The sequence below is a fragment of the Somniosus microcephalus genome, chromosome 2, assembly GCF_052327205.1.
Source record: "Somniosus microcephalus isolate GS21.2 chromosome 2, FLI_Smic_1.0, whole genome shotgun sequence".
NCBI lineage: Eukaryota > Metazoa > Chordata > Chondrichthyes > Squaliformes > Somniosidae > Somniosus > Somniosus microcephalus.
The window spans coordinates 19,432,350-19,450,544 of NC_140988.1; the positions used below are offsets into that span (position 1 = coordinate 19,432,350).

An 18,195-nucleotide genomic window follows, 5' to 3' on the forward strand; every position below is an offset into this window, starting at 1 on the left:
GAAGACCTGTCAAATCTATGAATACAATTCAGCCCCAAAACATCACTAAAACTTCAAATAAAAATTTTTTTTAAATCACATTTTTAAAATAACTATAAATTACATAAAATAACTATTTTAAACTAATTTAAATTTTTGAAAAAATTAATTACAGTTTCTAACGGGGCTAAAAATAAACTTACCTTTCTTTAAAGTATTTAAAAATAATAAACCTGTGGAAAAAATGTTTTAATTTAACTTAATTCACCACTTACCTTGTTAAAAGCAGGCCTTGCGACTGCTTTTTACAAGCGTAGCTCCTGGAGACTTACCCTCCCGGAGAAACCTGCAAAAAAACCCGGAAGTTCCAGGCGTACGCGCTGCCTCTCCGGCGCACACGTTCGACCTGTGAACCCCTTCCTTTAAGGGAACGGAAGTTCCGGTTTCCCACGCATGCGCAGTGCATGCACGAAACCGGCACTTTCGTTGGGCCTACGCGTGAGTACCCAGCGCGTACTCACCCGTGGGGACCCGAAGTTCTGGCCCACGCTAGGTCAGTAGAAGAATCATTTGGTATGAAATATGGAAAATTATTGTGTACAAAGTTGCTGAAAAGTTTTTGCACAATGTATTAAACAGTATGCATGCAAATGTGTGAGTTCCCACAAACAGTAGCCGAAATCTGCATACCATATTAAATTATCCCATGAAAATTTTCATTTTCCCAGGGAAGAACTTGGCTGAATAAGGCCGCTAATGCGTCCTGCCGTACTCTTTTGCTTCAGGCCACTGAAGAGCTGTGTCCACATGTTCCACCGAAAGCGTATGTATTGTGTACCTGTTCCATTGCATTTAATGGTACCTCCCCGAGTACCTACTTCATTTTAAAGCTGCACCAATGTCCTTGATGATTTCACATGTACTTTATTTCTTTACAGTCAGGTTCACTCTCCAACCTCATCTTCAATATCCTCTCAACAGTCTTCTTCATTGGCCAGCCAGTCGGAGCTTCAGGTCTTTATTATTCACATTTTATTTAATTTGCTTCTTGGAAAGTAATCAACATAAATTATCTCTGTCTGATCTCCTGTTGTAGAATTTGCATGCCTGAGATGTAATTAATAAGTTCCCAGATCTTAATTGAACATTGTTGACAGAATTTTTACTTTTTATATTATTGCACCTGTGGTACAAATCTATATTCTGTAGCTCTCGTTCTAATTTTTCCAGTCCCGTAGAGCTTGTTTCATACCAGTGGGTATTAGACACTTGTGAAAATATGAATAATGATCACTTGAGTATATAGCCTTCCACAGTGATACTGAGGATAATTGACAGACAATAAATTCAGGCATTGCGTTATTTATTGGACACGCCATTGCAAGTATATTCCAACAAAGAAATTTGTCCAAGTTTAAACTTTAAAAAAAATTCTGATTTTTGTTCATTTAAATATTTTCTTATTTGATTTAGACTTGTCTTCTCGAGCAGTGGTTTAACGCTGCCTTTTGAGAACAAATCTTATCTCCGAGAATCGCCAAGTTATTTCCTTTTTATACTCTTGTCCTCAGCGTTGCATGCCCGAAAAGTTAACAATTACCAGACAGACCAGCGGGTTACAAACTTAAATAACTGATGGCTTTATTTACAATTAAATAGCGATATAAATTCAAACACCCGAACAATTAAAAAACAAAGATAGTGGTGCATATCCTGGGAGATGTGATCACTTTGCATGGCTGTATTGATCATACAAAATTATAAAATAGAACAAGCCTAGTTAATTTGGATGAAAGGAACAAGGCTTCTACTTACATCAAGGAAACAAAACCATTTTGATCTGTAAGTAAATGAAACCAGTAATTCAAAGTTTGCTACACTTGTGCTCATCAGAGTGAAAGACATCCATGCTGGGGATTGAAACATTTACCCTTGGACACCAAGTGTCAGCACCGAGCACTCCTAAATTAGATGTAGGAGGAACCAGATGCAGCGTGAAAGCTTCTTTTACAGTTTGCTCCGACTTTTTTGCACTATTTATTTTTTTTAAATGAGATCTTTCCTATAATTTGAACTGGGCAACACAAGCAACCCAGCACATTCGGAATTTGATTGACTCGTCAGATAATTTGAATTAAGTGACTGAGATAAGAGGCCTAAACTCAGCAACGCACCTTAATCTCAACCACAGATGAGCGCCACCTACTGCGTCAATGTATTATTCTATTCTAATTGCTCTCTTAAGTGAGAATAAAAATTTAGTACCAATATGTGCTACTTTCAGTTTTGTGCTGTGTCCTCTAGCCTCACTAGTAACGGTGTTGACTGCCCAAACAAATTTAATTTGGGACCCTTACAGATGTGAGCGACAGATTTTCATCCCATTGGTTTGGGTTGAATGTGCACCCGGATGGTGATTTGATCTACTGTGCTATTTAGTTACTTATTCTTTTAATAATCTTTGGTAAGACAGTAAAGCCCACCGAATAAATAGAAAAAGCCTTTCTGCCATCTACAAGGCACAGTTCTGGAGTGTGATGGAACACTCTCCACTTGCCTAGATGAGTGCAGCTCCAGCAACACTCAAGAAGCTCGATAAAATCCAGAACAAAACAACTCGCTTGATTGGCACCCCATCCACCACCTTAAACATCCACTCCCTCCACCACCGGCGTACCGTGGCTGCAGTGTGTACCACCTACAAGATGCATTGCAGCAACTTGCCAAGGCTTCTTCGACAGCACCTCCCAAACCTGCAGCCTCTACCACCTAGAAGGACAAGGGCAGCAGGTGCAAGGGAACACCACCAAATCCAAGTTCCCTTCCAAGTCACACACCATTCTGACTTGGAAATATATCAGCCGTTCCTTCATCGTCGCTGGGTCAAAATCCTGGAACTCCCTCCCTAACAACACTGTGGGAGCACCTTCACCACACGGACTGCAGCGGTTTAAGAAGGCGGCTCACTACCACCTTCTCAAGGGCAATTAGGGATGGGCAATAAATGCCAGCGATGCCCACGTCCCGTGAATGAATTAAAAAAAAGTTGCGTCAGCAGGTTTGCATTGTGATTCACTAATACTTATGGTACAATAATTGTGGGCTGATCCTATTTGTACGATAAATCCATTTGTGTTTTATGCAAGGAAAATCTGGGCAAGAAATGTTACTCAGATTTTAAAAAATCCAAATAGCAAATAAGACAATGCAAACGAAAACCCTTTAAAGATGATCTTTAATAACTTTATTTTAAAAGAGGTTCTTACAGCAAAAATTCCTCTTTAATTTTTAGCAACAAAAGCCTTTTTAACAATATGAAAATGGTGACTTTCTTTTTAGCACATTGTATCGATCGGGGTACTCAATTAGTTTTATGGGATGTCCACTGACCAAGAATAATAATGATCTTTGGGGGCCCAGAGTTCTTAAATAAATACAAGTGGGTTAAAATGGCGCTGGGCAGTATTAGCAATAATGCGTTAAACAGTTTGTTAGTAACATTGAATAGCACGATTTCAAATGTCAGAGCCAAGCAGCGCTGAAGTTTTACAAGGCTCAGGAGATTGAAAGCAATAAATAATGTTGGTTTGCTATAATTAGTTACTAATTTACTTTGAACTACAACTTGCCCGAAGGGTAAGTGCTTTGCACAATGGAAAGAACGTTCTTTCCCAGCCGTTCCCGGGTGCCTCCCTACTCGCTTAGTGAATCCCGCCTTCCTCGCTTTTCTCCCTCCTGCCAATTCACGGAGGCCCATTCTCCTCCCTGCCAACTTATCACCCACCCAGTTAACAGAATCGCTCTTCTTTCACCCCTCGCCACCGCTCATGGAGGCATTCCTTCCTCCCCCCCCCCCCACAGTTCACCACACCCGCGACTCTTACCAGCTCCTTCCTGCCACTTCTGCTTTACTTGGGGGCTGCGAGTCAGCGTTCGCTCTGTGTACGTGAATTACTCATTCTGTAAAAAAACAGAATGAGATTAGAAATTTATCCCTAGAGCGTGCAGCAGAGTTGGGTAGCTGAACACAGGAGCGGTGGCAGGAAGGAGTCAAGAAGTCACCAAATGTTGAATCGGAATTTGGGACGATGGTTTTCGTGATGGGGAATGACAGACACGTGGTCAGGATTTAATCACTTTTTGCCGGATTCACGCCTCAGTCAGCCCGGTTTAGACAATGGGATTCATTTCCTCATTCAGCTTGGTTCTTCCCACCCCATTCCTCTTTTATCTCTTTGTATTTTGGATAACTACACTGGCGGTCGATTTGAAAAATGTTCAGTGTTGTTGACTTCCTTAATTCATAACTTTTTTGCTCGCTAAACCAATTCTACTATTTTTCAACTTTTTTTTCAGAAAAAGTCATTGCGTGACCGGTTTGGACGAGAGAAGGGAAAAGAGAATGAACAGCTGTTTGCCGCCTCCGTAGTTAAAAGGTATAAATGCTTGTGGTATTTCTGATGGGTGCGTGATGTTGGCATGTGAGGCTAGATATTCTGCCCAATTATAGTTGGTGGAAGGGCTGGCTCCTGCTGCTTTAGCTAGCAGGCTGAGATGAGCAGCTGATGTTTCTGCTGGTGGAAAGACTGAATCAGTATGACCTGGAAGCTATGACGAGACTCCCTTTTGCCACCATAATTCATACACTGACAAATTACAGAATTAGTAGCTTCTGAAAAATTCGGGCATTGCTCAACAAGACGAACTCCTAACTAAAGCTAGAGAAACAGCAACTGTCTGCTTCTGGGAAGTGGGATCCATAGCGAGCGATTTTAATTTCATGTTTAATAAACTGACGATTCAGTGAATCATGTCTGAAAAAAGGCCTCTTTCACCGACTCCATTCATTAATATTTCAGCCGTAACAGCAGTACCCCATAACTTTGCATGTATATCTTTTCAAACTTTATACATGCCAGAAGATGTTGATGTGCCCTTTATGCTTTAGGCTGTTTGCATTTTTGTTTGTAGATTATTAAGAGACACCTGTTCCAGTTGGATGTGGGATATTAATAAATCCTAAAAATGATGGCAAGATGTTTAAGGTTTCTATGGCTGTGAATGGTAATATCACCGAGCAGTAATGTGATAGTACACAACAGTGAGAGGTTTAAAACCACACTGCAGAGTGATGAGTCGGGTCCATGAGGGCTGCTCTTCTGCAAGCTTAAAACCATAAAAGGAATCCTCAGTTAAATAGCACATTAGCGGTGACTAGGCGTTGTTTATGTTTCTTTAAATCATGACACATGGTGTTGTATCCTGCGTGGGCAAACATAAACTTACAGCGATTATGGTGATTTTAATGATGTATCATTATTTAACTATGCTACAGGATCATTTCTGCACCAGTGCAAAAACCAAGAATATTATTTTCTTTTTAATGTTGTGGTGTTGCTCTTTGGTTTTATCTGTGAACGCAATCTCTTCTTGCCAATAACTTGCACTGATACGACAATACAGTAACGGAACATGGGTTTAAGCCCACACGTTCTTGACTGCCGCTGGAGAGCATTGCAGAACATAAGACTGCGTGCTTCCCCACGGTGGGTGGGAGAGTCCCTCCCAAACCGTGCATCTCTCACAGGCTAACTTCAGGGCTGTATTGTCAGAGGGCTGGCATCTGGTTGGCTCCCAGCTCTTTGAAACACAGATGGGGGTCTCGGGGAGGCCAGAATACAGGGCACCGAGTGAAAACGTCTTTTTCTAACTTTGTGTACCACAAACGTATTTGATGTATTTACATTCTGCAACCATTACGGAGAACTATATTTTAGATTTTGACCCATCCACAATGTGACCTGATAACTCATCCCTAATTTCTTGTGATATATGTTCTCTAATTTGGCTCACTTGCTCCGTCATACATTGATTCAAGCCATACTCATTTGCGCGCAGCGTGCTCTCACTCTCACCTGCCTCTCTCCCACGTTCACTTGTGTGTTCTTCCTCTCATATATTCCAGTAAATCCATTCTGTTTTCTCAACCATTCAACTCCATGGTGTTCCATTTTGGCAGTGTGCTACATGGCCCTGCCATCTATTTAATGATATCATTGAGCAGTTCCACTGGCCAACAAATCAAGTTTCAGTCCAGCTGTGATTATCTTAGATTTATAAAAAGCGCAGTATTTTGATCCATGTGAAATAAATATTATGAATGGGATATTGTGCATCTTACTGAATGCAAAATATTAACATCTTTATGTTCTTCTCCTTAGTCACTTCTTTGTTCCACCTTCATCTGGCTCTTCGATAAAACCCATTCCCTCCGAACCAGTCATATCACCCAGGGTACTGGAGCTGCAGGTAAGCATTTTAGCTTTGCAGAATGTTGGTTTTGTTGGTTCATCGTCTCAAATTACTGTGTGCTTTTCAGTAATGACATTTCTGTAGGCATACGGGGAAAACCCCCAAGACGTTTATTTTTTATTTATTTACTTTCACACCATCAACAGAGTAACCGTAGGGTACACCAAATAATACTCTCTCTCACAATCCTCACACACTGCGCAGTATATCCTTGACAAGAGTGCTGGCTTACTACCCATTCCAAGGTTTCACCCAGTGCCTCTTTAACGGATGTTAGGAGTACCAGAGAACTGGAATAACTTCCCTTCCGATTTACTTGCCTTTTTATTTGTGGTGTGGGGGACCATCCAGTCTTCAGTTGATTCTTCCTTGACAGCTCAGTGAAGAGCTTGAATGCACCTTTTGGAGAATCTAAGGTAACTCAACTTGCTTGTGGCAGAGCATGTTGGTGCGATGTGTTCAGTGTGCCAACAATGTTTTAACACCTTTATTTCTTCATTTGCATAGAACACACATCACGGTGGGCCTCTAAGTCTACCACATCATTCTGTTGATTGCCCGATTCTTTGTGAATTTAACCCCATCCAAGGGTTCCCAGGTGGACTTGTCCAGTTGTTTCTGTTCTGCTGATGTTACTAATTGCTAAACTGCCCCTGCCTTAATGCTCAGTTGTTCAATCGGTGTACTCTTTGAAATTGTTGGCTTTCTATAATTGACCCCCGCCCCCCAATATGAAATTCCACCCTGCCCCCCCCCCCCCCCTTCCCCTTTTGCAACAGCCAACCACTTTACTTCTTGAACGGAATCCCACTAAGTGTAAACTTTGCGCTGGTTTTCAGGTTGAAGAGAAAAAGATAGAGATAAAGTCACTGAAAGAATCAGAGTCAGACTTGTGGGTTTTTCTCTTTAAATGGCTCATTGGCTCCACCAATAGAGCAGCCCTGTTAGTCAAACTGTTTCCTCTTCCTGCATTATAAAAGTGCTCCTTCAGGTGGATCTGCTTAGTTCTTTATCTTCAACTATTGTGGTCAATAATACTACATCTTGGTCAAACTTAAATTACATCTTTTTTGGCCAAAGTGTTCAAATTACTCATTTTGAGTAGCATTTGAAATGGTTTAATGGGCAGCTCCTTCATGGATCAGTGAGTTTATCGTGTGATTTAGCTAAACTATATAGACAAGAAGGCCCAACGTTTGATTCCTGGTTTGTGCTGAATTAGATCATCTCAGCCAGGGCAGCCTAGCCTGGAGTCCGCGACTTTAGGAGGCAAAAGAAGGATAGAACAGAAAATTAAGCAAGAGAAAGATATTTTTTAAATTGGTGATCGGTGTACAAAGCCAGTCCCAACAATCTCCTCTTCCTCAACATGATAGTTGACCAGCAACACAATCTGACGTATCATCAGATCGATGTTGAAGCTCTATGGATAATAACAAGCGGGCCCAGGCATTCTCCTCCACTTAGAAAAATGTAACACAAGCGCCTGCGTCCGAGAGACTGGCTTTATTTTGAAGAGGCATATCTGAAATTCAGCGCATGGGACCCTAAGTAACATTTTGCCAGTGCTTTTGTTCTTGTGATGTGCTTTTAGAGTTGAGATAGCTCTTTCATTCTTATGTCTCTGAGAATCTGTCTTGAGGTCACAAGAAGTGCACATTTATCTCTTGTTGCTTTCTACACAGAATGACATAGAAATTATATCCAATCCGTGTAGGTATTTATCCTCCACATAAGCAGTAACCCTAATCCCATGTGCCTGCCCTGTTCCCATATCTATGCCCCTTTCCATTAACCACATTATTCTTAAATGTTGACGTGATCTTTGGTTCAATCACTAACTCTGGATCAATAGAGACTTTAAACGCTATCCTGTATTAGGAAACTAGACTATTTCCAAGAAGCTCCTTCTGTGTCTCAGTAGGGAAAAGTATAGCCAGGTGTACTATTAAGCCAATTCTGTAGGAGGCTAGATTCTCAGTTTCTGCGGAATTAGCTGATATCGTGCGTCAGCTTGGCTCAGTGGTTGCACTCTCCCATCTGTGTCAGAAGACGAGTTCATTCCAACTCCAGGATTTAAGCACATAATCTAGGCTGATACTTCGGTGTGTTCCTGAGGGGTGCTGTATTGTTGGATGTGCCTTCTTTCAGTGAGGCTTTAAACTGAGATCCCATCTGTCTGCTTGGGTGGAGGTGGATGTAAAAGCTCCAATAGTGTGCGTCAAAGCAGAGCAGGGAGTTCTCCCAGTGTCTTTGCCAATCATTATTGCTTAGCCAAGACAGAGGAAAACTGTTCAATGAATAATGATTTTGCCAAGTAAATTTATTCACTTAACTGTTTTATTCCTTTTAGCTGTTGTATCAAGTTTGGCAATCAGATCTTGAACTGATTTTCATTCGCGTGCATACAAAAAATATTTCCACTCTATAATTTAGGAATATATTCATGAATTTCCAGATTCATGAAATGGGCAAAAAACCCTCTTCACTACAAAAAGAAACATGATTCCTACTTGGGATCTTAACGTTGTGATGCTCCAAGCATCATCAGAGAGCATTCCTGGGTGTAGATGTATCACAGAGGCTACTGAACATCTGCAGACAGTAACCTGCACATCATCAATATGTGTTTTATAAGTTTCCAGCTGTCCTATGGTTTGAATAGAAGGTAAATCTACATGGAATACCAACAGTACACTGGTAATGATTTTACATGCGAGATGAGCAGTCCAGGTGCAATTGAATTTCAAGATCTTGAACCTATGTAATGCATCACTTGTATATAATATTCTACACTATGGATGTTCATAAAGAAGCTAATATTTTCAAAACACTAAATTTTTACTAAAGGAGATGGCCAGTCTCTGGTTCTTGTGGACAATATGGTGCGAAGCTGTGCTGATCCATTGTCACTGGGACACTTTGTCTGGTAGCTTATATTTTCACATGTGCAGTGTGTATCATTTTAGCTTGTGAAAAGCTAACATGCTGGGACTATGAAAGTAACATTATATGACCGCAGCATCAGTTCAGTAATTGAATTGTCAAATATGTTTTTGGACAAGCAACAAGACTTTATGCAAATAAGTTAGTCGTTTGTTCCAAGTCTGTTTGTTGGGGAGAGGGGAAAGTCCCGACAATATCATGAACTCATAGTACAAACAAATGTGTTTTTAAAAAAGCTTAACAACGCTTACTGCATTAATGTTTAACATGACAGGTGTTGTGGAAAAAAACTATTGTGGCCGAAATACATTTTCATGCTAGGCAGTGTAGCTTACTTGAGCTTATACTAGCATCTGTTATATGTTTCATTCTCGATTACTCCAATACTCTCCTATCTGACTTCGTGTCCTTCACCCTCTGTAAACTTCAGCTCATCCAAACCACTACTGCCTGTACCCTTTCCTGCATCAAGCCCCACTTTCCCATCACCCCGTCTTCACTGACCAACATTGGCTCCCGGCCTCCCACTGCCTCAGATTTAAAATTTCCATCCTTCTGTTTAATCCCTCTGCTGCCTCACTTCTCCTTTTCTCTGTAACCTTCCTCTTCTACGAACTCTACATTCCTCTGTCTCTGGCACCTTCTCCTCCCCCTCCACCCCACTATTGGTGGCCGTGCCTTCAGCCACCTAGGCCCTACTTAAACCCCCCTGTCTCTCCACCTCCCTCTCCTCCTTTGACACCCTCTTTCCAACCTACCACTTTGATCAAGCTTTTGGTCACCCCTCCTGATATCTCTCTTGCCTCAGCATCTGTTTTTTAAATTCCTTGCGCCTCTGCGAAGAGCCTTGGGATGTTTGAATGCACTGTATAAATGTATGTTGTATCAGTATTGTTTACCTCAAGATTTAGCTGTTAATTCCCCCCCACACTTTTATTCAGGATTTGCATCTTGATTGATCATTGTGGTTTCTTAATCCTTTTGTGAATAAAAGATTCTTTGTTTTATGAAGAGTTTAACAAAAATATTAAGCACTCCGATTATAGTTTGTTTTCTTTGCATCATATTACGTTCTTACATTGTCTCGTTTTGTCAACAGGGGAAATTATATGGCAAATTGTTGGCAGCAAGGCAGAAAATTGCCAACGAGAAGGATGTTCCTCCAGCTATTTTGGCTACAAACAAGATACTACTAGAGTTTGCCAAGATAAGGTATATAAAACGCACATTTGAATCTGGTCTGGAGAACTGAGTGCAACTCACCTAATACAACTGATCAATCATCAAATACCAACTAAAAAAACAAACCGACCTATAAGCATCTATCACATTTACTAATTTAGACAAAGTTTCACATATGTATCATTTTTTTAAAGTCAGTAAACTTTTTTTCAGTTTACTGACTTTAAAAAAAAGTGATGCATATTTGAAACTTTCTCTGTCTAAATTGGTAAACGTGATAGATGCTTATAGGTCGGTTTGTTTTTTTAGTTGGTATTTTATAATCCTACTCCCATTTGAAATCACTTATTAAGGTGTCTTGGGATCTGTAGGCTTCAAGAGCTTGATAACAGCATTTATGGGTTTGACAAGTGGAAAGAAAGAAGATCTGTGATACCGCATTAAAAATTCTGACACGAGGCAACAGTGCCACAGGAGTAAGACAGCTCTGTCGATTGTGTATAATTGAATAATTCAATTGAGCCAGTCGATCTCCCATTGTGTTGCATGTGGGTAGTCAAAACCAGTTTGAATCTTTTAGGTCGTACAGGTGCAGCGTGTATGGGATAATGAACCATTGTGAGGGAGGGGGGAAAGGAGAGGAAACGGAGTGGAGGGGGAAGAGAAGTGGAAGACAGTGGGAGGGGAGAAGGGTTGAGGGGAGGTGGAGAAGAAGGAAGGAAAGGAAATACACATCAGCAGGGATATGGGGATTTGGGTATGTAACAGTCCACTGTTGGGGTAGGAGAAATACAGCCTGTTGGAACAAGGGTGCTGTGGATGGAAAATGGAATCGGGGGAAGGGGCTCAACTTCAAAAACTTGCTTAGTAGGGGGGTGGAATTTCAAATTAGAGGCCGATAGTTCTGATTCCTGTGTGTTCGTTTGGTGGCTTCACATAACATGTTATGGCTCCATCTACAAGTTCAGTACTTTGAGCGCCTTGAGCCCACTCACTGTTTTTAATTTTTCTTTTATTTGTTCATGGGATGTGGGCGTCGCTGGCAAGGCCAGCATTTATTGCCCATCCGTAATTGCTCTTGAGAAGGTGGTGGTGAGCTACCGCCTTGAACCGCTGCAGCCCGTCTGGTGAAGGTACTCCCACAGTACTGTTATGGAGGGAATTCCAGGATTTTGACCCAGTGACAGTTAAGGAATGGCGCTATATTTCCAAGTCAGGATGGTGTGTGACTTGGAGGGGAACTTGGAGGTGATGGTGTTCCCATGCGCCTGCTGCCCTTGTCCTTCTAGGTGGTAGAGGTTGCAGATTTGGAAGGTGCTGTCAAAGAAGCCTTGGCGAGTTGCTGCAGTGCATGTTGTAGATAGTACACACTGCAGCCACGGTATGCCGGTGGTGGAGGGAGTGAAGGTTTAAGGTGGTGGATGGGGTTTAAGGTGGTGGATGGGGTGCTAATCAAGCGGGCTGCTTTATCCTGAATGGTGTCGAGCTTCTTGAGTGTTCTTGGAGCTGCACTCATCCAGGCAAGTGGAGAGTATTCCATCACACTCCTTACTTGTGCCTTGTAGATGGTGGAAAGGCTTTGGGGAGTCAGGAGGTGAGACACTCGCCGCAGAATACCCAGCCTCTGACCTGCTCTTGTTGCCACAGTATTTATGTGGCTGGTCCAGTTAAGTTTCTGGTCAATGGTGACCCCCAGGATGTTGATGGTGGCGGATTCGGCGATGGTAATGCCGTTGAATGTCTTGTGGGGAGTGGTTAGACACTCTCTTATTGGAGATCGTCATTGCCTGGCACTTGTGTGGCGTGACTGTTACTTGCGGTATGATAGATTAGAAGTTTGGCTGAATAGGTAACAGATCTTTGACATGTAGACATTTACCCGAGATAAGTTCCTTCTCCCAAGCTCCTCAGCAACTTCTCCTTCCTGTTTCAGAACTCTCTAAGCACACTGGCCCCGATTTTCTGCCAGCCGTCGGGCGGGTTTTCAGGCGGGCGGGGGCCGAAAATCGCCAAAATAAGGGGTCGTGACCACCCCCCCCCCCCCCACCCCGCCTGATACCCCGCCCCGTCCGACTTTCGGACCGCCGTTTCTCCGCGAGCCGATTCAGTCCCGCTGGCCGTCGGGACCCTAATCACCAATTATTGGCATGTTTAATGCCATTTTAAGGGGCCCTTGCTATTTTCAAGGGTTCCCCACACTAAACACGCCTGCGGGGAACCCCGCTGATGAAACCTGGTGTGAGGCTTGCTTGCTCTCAGCTGCAGGTCATTCGGGAAAGCTGCGATTTAATCGGAGAGCATTTGTATGTTGAAGGACCTTGTTGCAGGCTTGGGGCTACTTCTTCAAGGCTTAGGCACAGCTGTGGAAGGTTGGAGCCTCACACACTTCTCCAATGTGATCTCCTGGGAAGCCCCTCTTGCCATCCTCACTCAGCGCTTCCTCAGCAGAGGCATCTACCAGAAGCATGGGACGCCTTTTTTTCCTTCCCTTCATGCCATTAAAGGATCTCCAGCAGCAGAGGCGGCAGCAGCAGAACCAGGAACAGCAGGATCAGCAACAGGAGCACCAGGCTGCTGCTCACTCACCTGAAGCTGCACAGGCCAGAAGGGGCCAGCGCTTGGAAGTGGCTTGAGAGCACCTTGCTGTGCTTTAGGGGGCCATGGGGACCCGTATCTGCACTGGCAGTCCTACTCAGAAGGACTTCCATGAAGGTCTGGTTTCTCTGTTCAATAGATGGCCAACGCTCCTCAAGAGATGTCATTCTCTTATGAGCACTCACCATGTTTTCCCTACCCTGGCGACTTATCTCCTCCATGGAGGTTGCCAACCTTTCCATGGTGATGCGTTCCTGCGCCAAGACTCCACAAAGGCTTTGCTCATGGTCGCTATGGACTCCTCCATTCGCTCCACACTCGCAGCGACCCTGGAGACAAAACCTGCCAGAGACTCCTGCATCTGTGCATGGAGATCCATCACCTCTTCTCTTGCGGATGGACCCAGAGGCAGAGGGTCGATGAGGACTCTCCACTGCTGTCCCTGTCTCCAGAATCTGCTGAGGCTCACTTGTGAGCTGTGAAACACCAGGTGACAACACTACTCTATGTCCCGAAGGTCCCCCTGAAGTGTGAGTATCTGCGCTGGTGCTGGGTGCGCTTACTTCTGCTGACGCTGCGCCCTCAGAGGTTGGAGCTTCCTCTGAGGAGTCTGGCTGCACAGCCTCTTCCTCCTCCACAGTGGGGACGGGGGCTTTGGATGGTACTGTGGGGGAGTAGAGGAAGGAGTTAGAGATGTGATGCCAAGGTTACATGCACATTCGAGTTGACATCTGCTGACACCTGCATCCATGCAGCCTTGGTCTCAGTGGGAGGCCTCTTCCTGCCTGACCTAGGGAAGAGGACCTCCCTGTGGGCCCTAACCCCATCCAATAATGCCTGCAGTGAAGTTTCGTCGAATTTGAAGGCAGCTCGGGGTCTGGCACTGGCCACAGCTGCTGCAGGCTCTTCTGCCATCCTGTATGGTTCGTTTGGAAGCCAACAGAGGAAGCAATGCTGGCTGTGGACCTTGAAAGCACCACGAATTATGACGTCATACTGTGGGGCTTCCTGACTGGAAATGGACAATTAGCAAGGCTGCCCACACGCTGGAAATTAATTGGCCACTTGAGGGAAAATTGCGTGCAGCTGGCTGACCCATTTTTTTGTGTGTCAGAACCCCACATTCGGGGAATCCGACCATTTCCCACACAATCCACAAAATCGGGCCCACTATTTTAAACATGATCAAAGTTGTGGGGGCATTGAGTTGGATTCTGCCTGGATAAATTGGTACTATGTCAGGGATGTACGCACTCTTAAAGAAACACTGCATCAAAATAAAGTTAACACTTTTCATTGGCACAGCTGGAGATTGTCTTGTAGGCAGCCGCTGGAACTAGAAAATGTCTCGGACCAAATCTGCAATTAAGGAAATTATTTGCTTCATAGAATCAAATAAAGTACAGCACAGAAGGAGGCCATTCAGAACACCATGCCTGTGGCAGTGCTCACTGATCAACTGAAGCTATCTATTCTAATCTCATTTCCCTGTCTTTTATATTTTGCCTTTTAAATTATATACTCTCTGCCTCAATATCCCTTTGTTGTAAAGCATTTTCTTGTTCTAATAACCCCTTTTGTGGAAAGATTTGTTCTAATTTCCTCCTTTGCTCTGCCAGTGATAGTTCAGAGTGTATGTTCCCCTGTCACCGATTGGCTAACCAGTGGAAACAGTCATTCACTATTCACCCTCTCAAAATCTCTCATAATTTTGAACAACTCTTTAAATCCTCCTTAACCTTCTTTGCACTGTAGGGAAACAAAAACAATATTTCAAAGCTTTTTTCATAACTTACAGCCTTTCGTTTCTGTTGGTATTACAGTGAAGCTTTGCTGTATCCTTTCACAATTCACAATTCAAATCGCTTTATTGGCATGATAAGTTACATCTTATGTTGCCAAAGCATCAAAATACATTTATGGTTTAGCACATAAACGCAGTTCTATTCATACAGTGTATAAATATACATTCGCATTGTTTATATATATTTTTTTCTTAGTTTCCATGGCTTCCTACAATGGGATGCCCAGAACTGCACACAGTGGGGCCTAACCAGAAACTCGGGTCCCAACGCGTGAGTACGCACGGGGAACTCACGCGTGGACCCGATGGAAGTGCCAGTTTCCTGCATGCACTGCGCATGCGCGGGAAACCGGCACTTCCGTTCCTCTGAACGAAGGGGTTCAGAGGTCGAACGCGTGCGCGCGGGAGTCTGCCCGTGCGCTTTGAACTTACGTTTTTTTTTACAGGTTTTTCCGTGAGCGTAAGTCTTTAGATTTTAGAAATGTAAAAACCAGGCGTAAGGCCTGCATTTTAAAAGGTAAGTGGTCAATTAATTAAAATTAAAACATTTTTTCCACAGGTTTATTATTTTTTAATACTTTAAAGCAAGGTAAGTTTATTTTTAGCCCCGTTTTTTAATAAAATTATTTTTTTCAAAAATTAAAATTATTGTTTAAAATAGTTATTTCATGTAATTTATAGTTTATTTAAAAAGTGTGATTTTTTTTTTTCAAATAAATTTAAAGGTTTACTGTTATTTTGGGGCCCGTATATTCATAAGTTTAGACAGGTCTTCCTGTCAATCTTATGAATGGGCTTTTCCCTCCTCTGATTGGCTGCCCATGGCTCACGTGATCCCAGGGGACGCATCGCACTAACTACGCCCCTGGGACACGCAAGCACAGCGCGCCGGGAGTTGGAGCAGGCCCCGGAGCGGAATTCCACGGGAGGCCAGAGCTCAACTGCCGGCGCGCAAGGTAAGTGCAGGTCGGGGGCTTGCACCCGCGGGAAGCCCCCGACCCGAATTTCTGGGCCAATCACTCCTTTGCTTTTATATCCAATGCCCCATGTATAAAACCTAGGATTCTATATGCTTTTTCATCTTTAAAGGTCTATGTACTTGTACCCCTAAATGTCTCTGTTGCTTCACTCTGTGCAGAATCTTAGACCTAGAATTTCCTCAAAATGACTTGCACTGCTGTTGCACATTTTTTTTTTGAAGTGTTGTATCTACCTGTAGCCTCTAGAGGAAGATTGTACATGAGTTTCCTGGGTCTGCTCATTTGCATTTCCATTGATGTAAAACCAGTGCAAGCAGCTGAACTACCTGGAAACTCCTGTGCAGCCTTTAAAAAGCGTTTGACCTGCATTCTTCAGCAGAACGGGGGACAAACACTTCACACCCTTTCACTTCACACTAATAACTTTCTTGCATGTCTTAGCAGCATTTCTATGGCACTTGTACAGAGCAGTGAACATTTGAGCAACATCTGTGCCCAGTGAGGCATGGCACCAAGCCAGAAAAGAGCGCACAGCTTCACTCACTCACATCTCCAAGCCCTTCTGTTGGACCATTGGAGACATGGCGAACAGACTCCTGGGTATGGGTGCCATCAAGTCACCTGGAATTATCACCCATGCCACCTTGGGGGGGTGGGGGGGGGTGGCACTGGCTCTGAATGTCAGATCTTTCACTCCAGGACTGCGGAACAGTGTCGTAAAAAGTTCCACATCCTCAGCAGGGCAGGCAAGATAACAAAACTGCACATTTCTTCCTTGCCCGCCCCGGGCACCCACACAATCTTCACTCTTAAAGCAACACTTGCTTTACTAACCCTTCACAATGATCTCTGGTTAAACGGGGCTCCAACTTGACATCTTGCGCTATGACTACCCAGCACCCTTCACTGCCAATCCTTGCATGCACAACCTTAAAACCCCTTGCTCCACTTTAACAGCCTCCTACCCCCACATCTAAGAACATAAGAATTAGGAGCAGGAGTAGGCAATACGGCTCCTCGAGCCTGCTCCGCCATTCAATAAGATCATGGCTGATCTTTGACCTCAATTCCACTTTCCTGCCCTATCTCCATATCCCTTGATTCCTCTAGAGTCCAAAAATCTATCAATCTCAGCCTTGAATCTACAGCCCTCTGGGGTAGAGAATTCCAAACATTCTCCACCCTCGAGTGAAGAAATTCCTCCTCATCTCAGTCTTAAAAGGCCGACCTTTTATCCTGAGACTATGCCCCCTAGTTCTAGACTCTCCAGCCAGGGGAAACAACCTCTCAGCATTTATCCTGTCAATCCCCCTCAGAGCCTTTTATGTTTCAATCTCTTAACTTCACCTCTCCTATGCCATTTGGCGCATGCAATCGTCAACTGCTAGCCTTATCCTCATTCGCTCTACTTGCAGGACAGATTGGCACACAATGCCTGCCAAAGACAGGCCACTGGTGAGGCATCCCCACCCTTAAACCCCTCACCCCAGGTTACTGACTGAGCATCTACACTGTCACCCTGATAACCCTGTGAAACACCACACCTTCCACTCTCTTTACTGTCTCCTTAACCTCAAGGAGATGATGCTCGCTCAGTCTTGGCTCCTACCCTCGCTTACTCCAAATCTACCATAGCAGCAAGCGGCACAGGAGGAGGAAGAAGATGATGAAGGTGAAGAGAACGATGAGGACCAAGATACCCAGGCGTCGCAGCTGTCTGAAACTGCTGACTCTCAGGACAGCAGCACGTGCCAGACCTCCAGCCACCCCCCCTCGTAGCTCTACATCAATGAGGTGACACCAAGCTGCCAAGGAGTGAGCTGACCTGAGACGTGGGCCACTTCAGTGACATGAGCCATCTGCAGAGCATGAGCAGAAAAACAGCTGCTGCTTTCCCAGCCCGCAGGTGGTACCTAAAAGAAGCACAAGAATAAGTGCCCACAGGGAATGCCATACCTGCTCCTGACAGCGCTCCGAGCTCGAATGCTCAAGCCCATTGTTAATAATTTCACACAAAGTATTCAAATCATCAGCTTCTCGCTCCCATGTTTTGTTAATGGCACACATTCTACATTATTGAATTTGGGAACCAGTCATTTTGCACATATAAGGTACAGGAAGCTCTCTTTTAACCGGCACCTAAATAACCGGAACTCTCTCTTAACCGGCAAAATTCAGGAGTAGGTTCAGGTAAGTTTTACTATATATTAGTGGCCGTGTAACCGGGGTTCCTGGATCTGTGACCGTGTAACCGGGGTTCCTGGATCTGTGACCGTGTAACCGGGACTCCTGCACAAATGCCGTGTAACCGGGGCTCCTGCACCTGTGGCCGTGCAACAGGGACTCCTGGATCTGTGGCCGTGTAACCGGGACTCCTGCACAAGTGCAGTGTAACCG

At 43.9% G+C, this 18,195-nt stretch overlaps 1 protein-coding gene across 2 annotated transcripts in view; it reads left to right on the plus strand.

Moving 5' to 3' along the window:
- The window catches only part of wrn (WRN RecQ like helicase), a 123,330-nt gene that overhangs the window by 75,394 nt on the left and 29,741 nt on the right, over positions 1 to 18,195 (plus strand). For both annotated transcript variants that reach the window (XM_086007228.1, XM_086007219.1), the window contains exons 25-29: positions 708 to 802; positions 918 to 993; positions 4,336 to 4,415; positions 6,201 to 6,288; positions 10,337 to 10,449. In XM_086007228.1, coding sequence (XP_085863354.1) covers positions 708 to 802; positions 918 to 993; positions 4,336 to 4,415; positions 6,201 to 6,288; positions 10,337 to 10,449 — 452 coding nt within the window. The remainder of the gene's footprint in view (positions 1 to 707; positions 803 to 917; positions 994 to 4,335; positions 4,416 to 6,200; positions 6,289 to 10,336; positions 10,450 to 18,195) is intronic.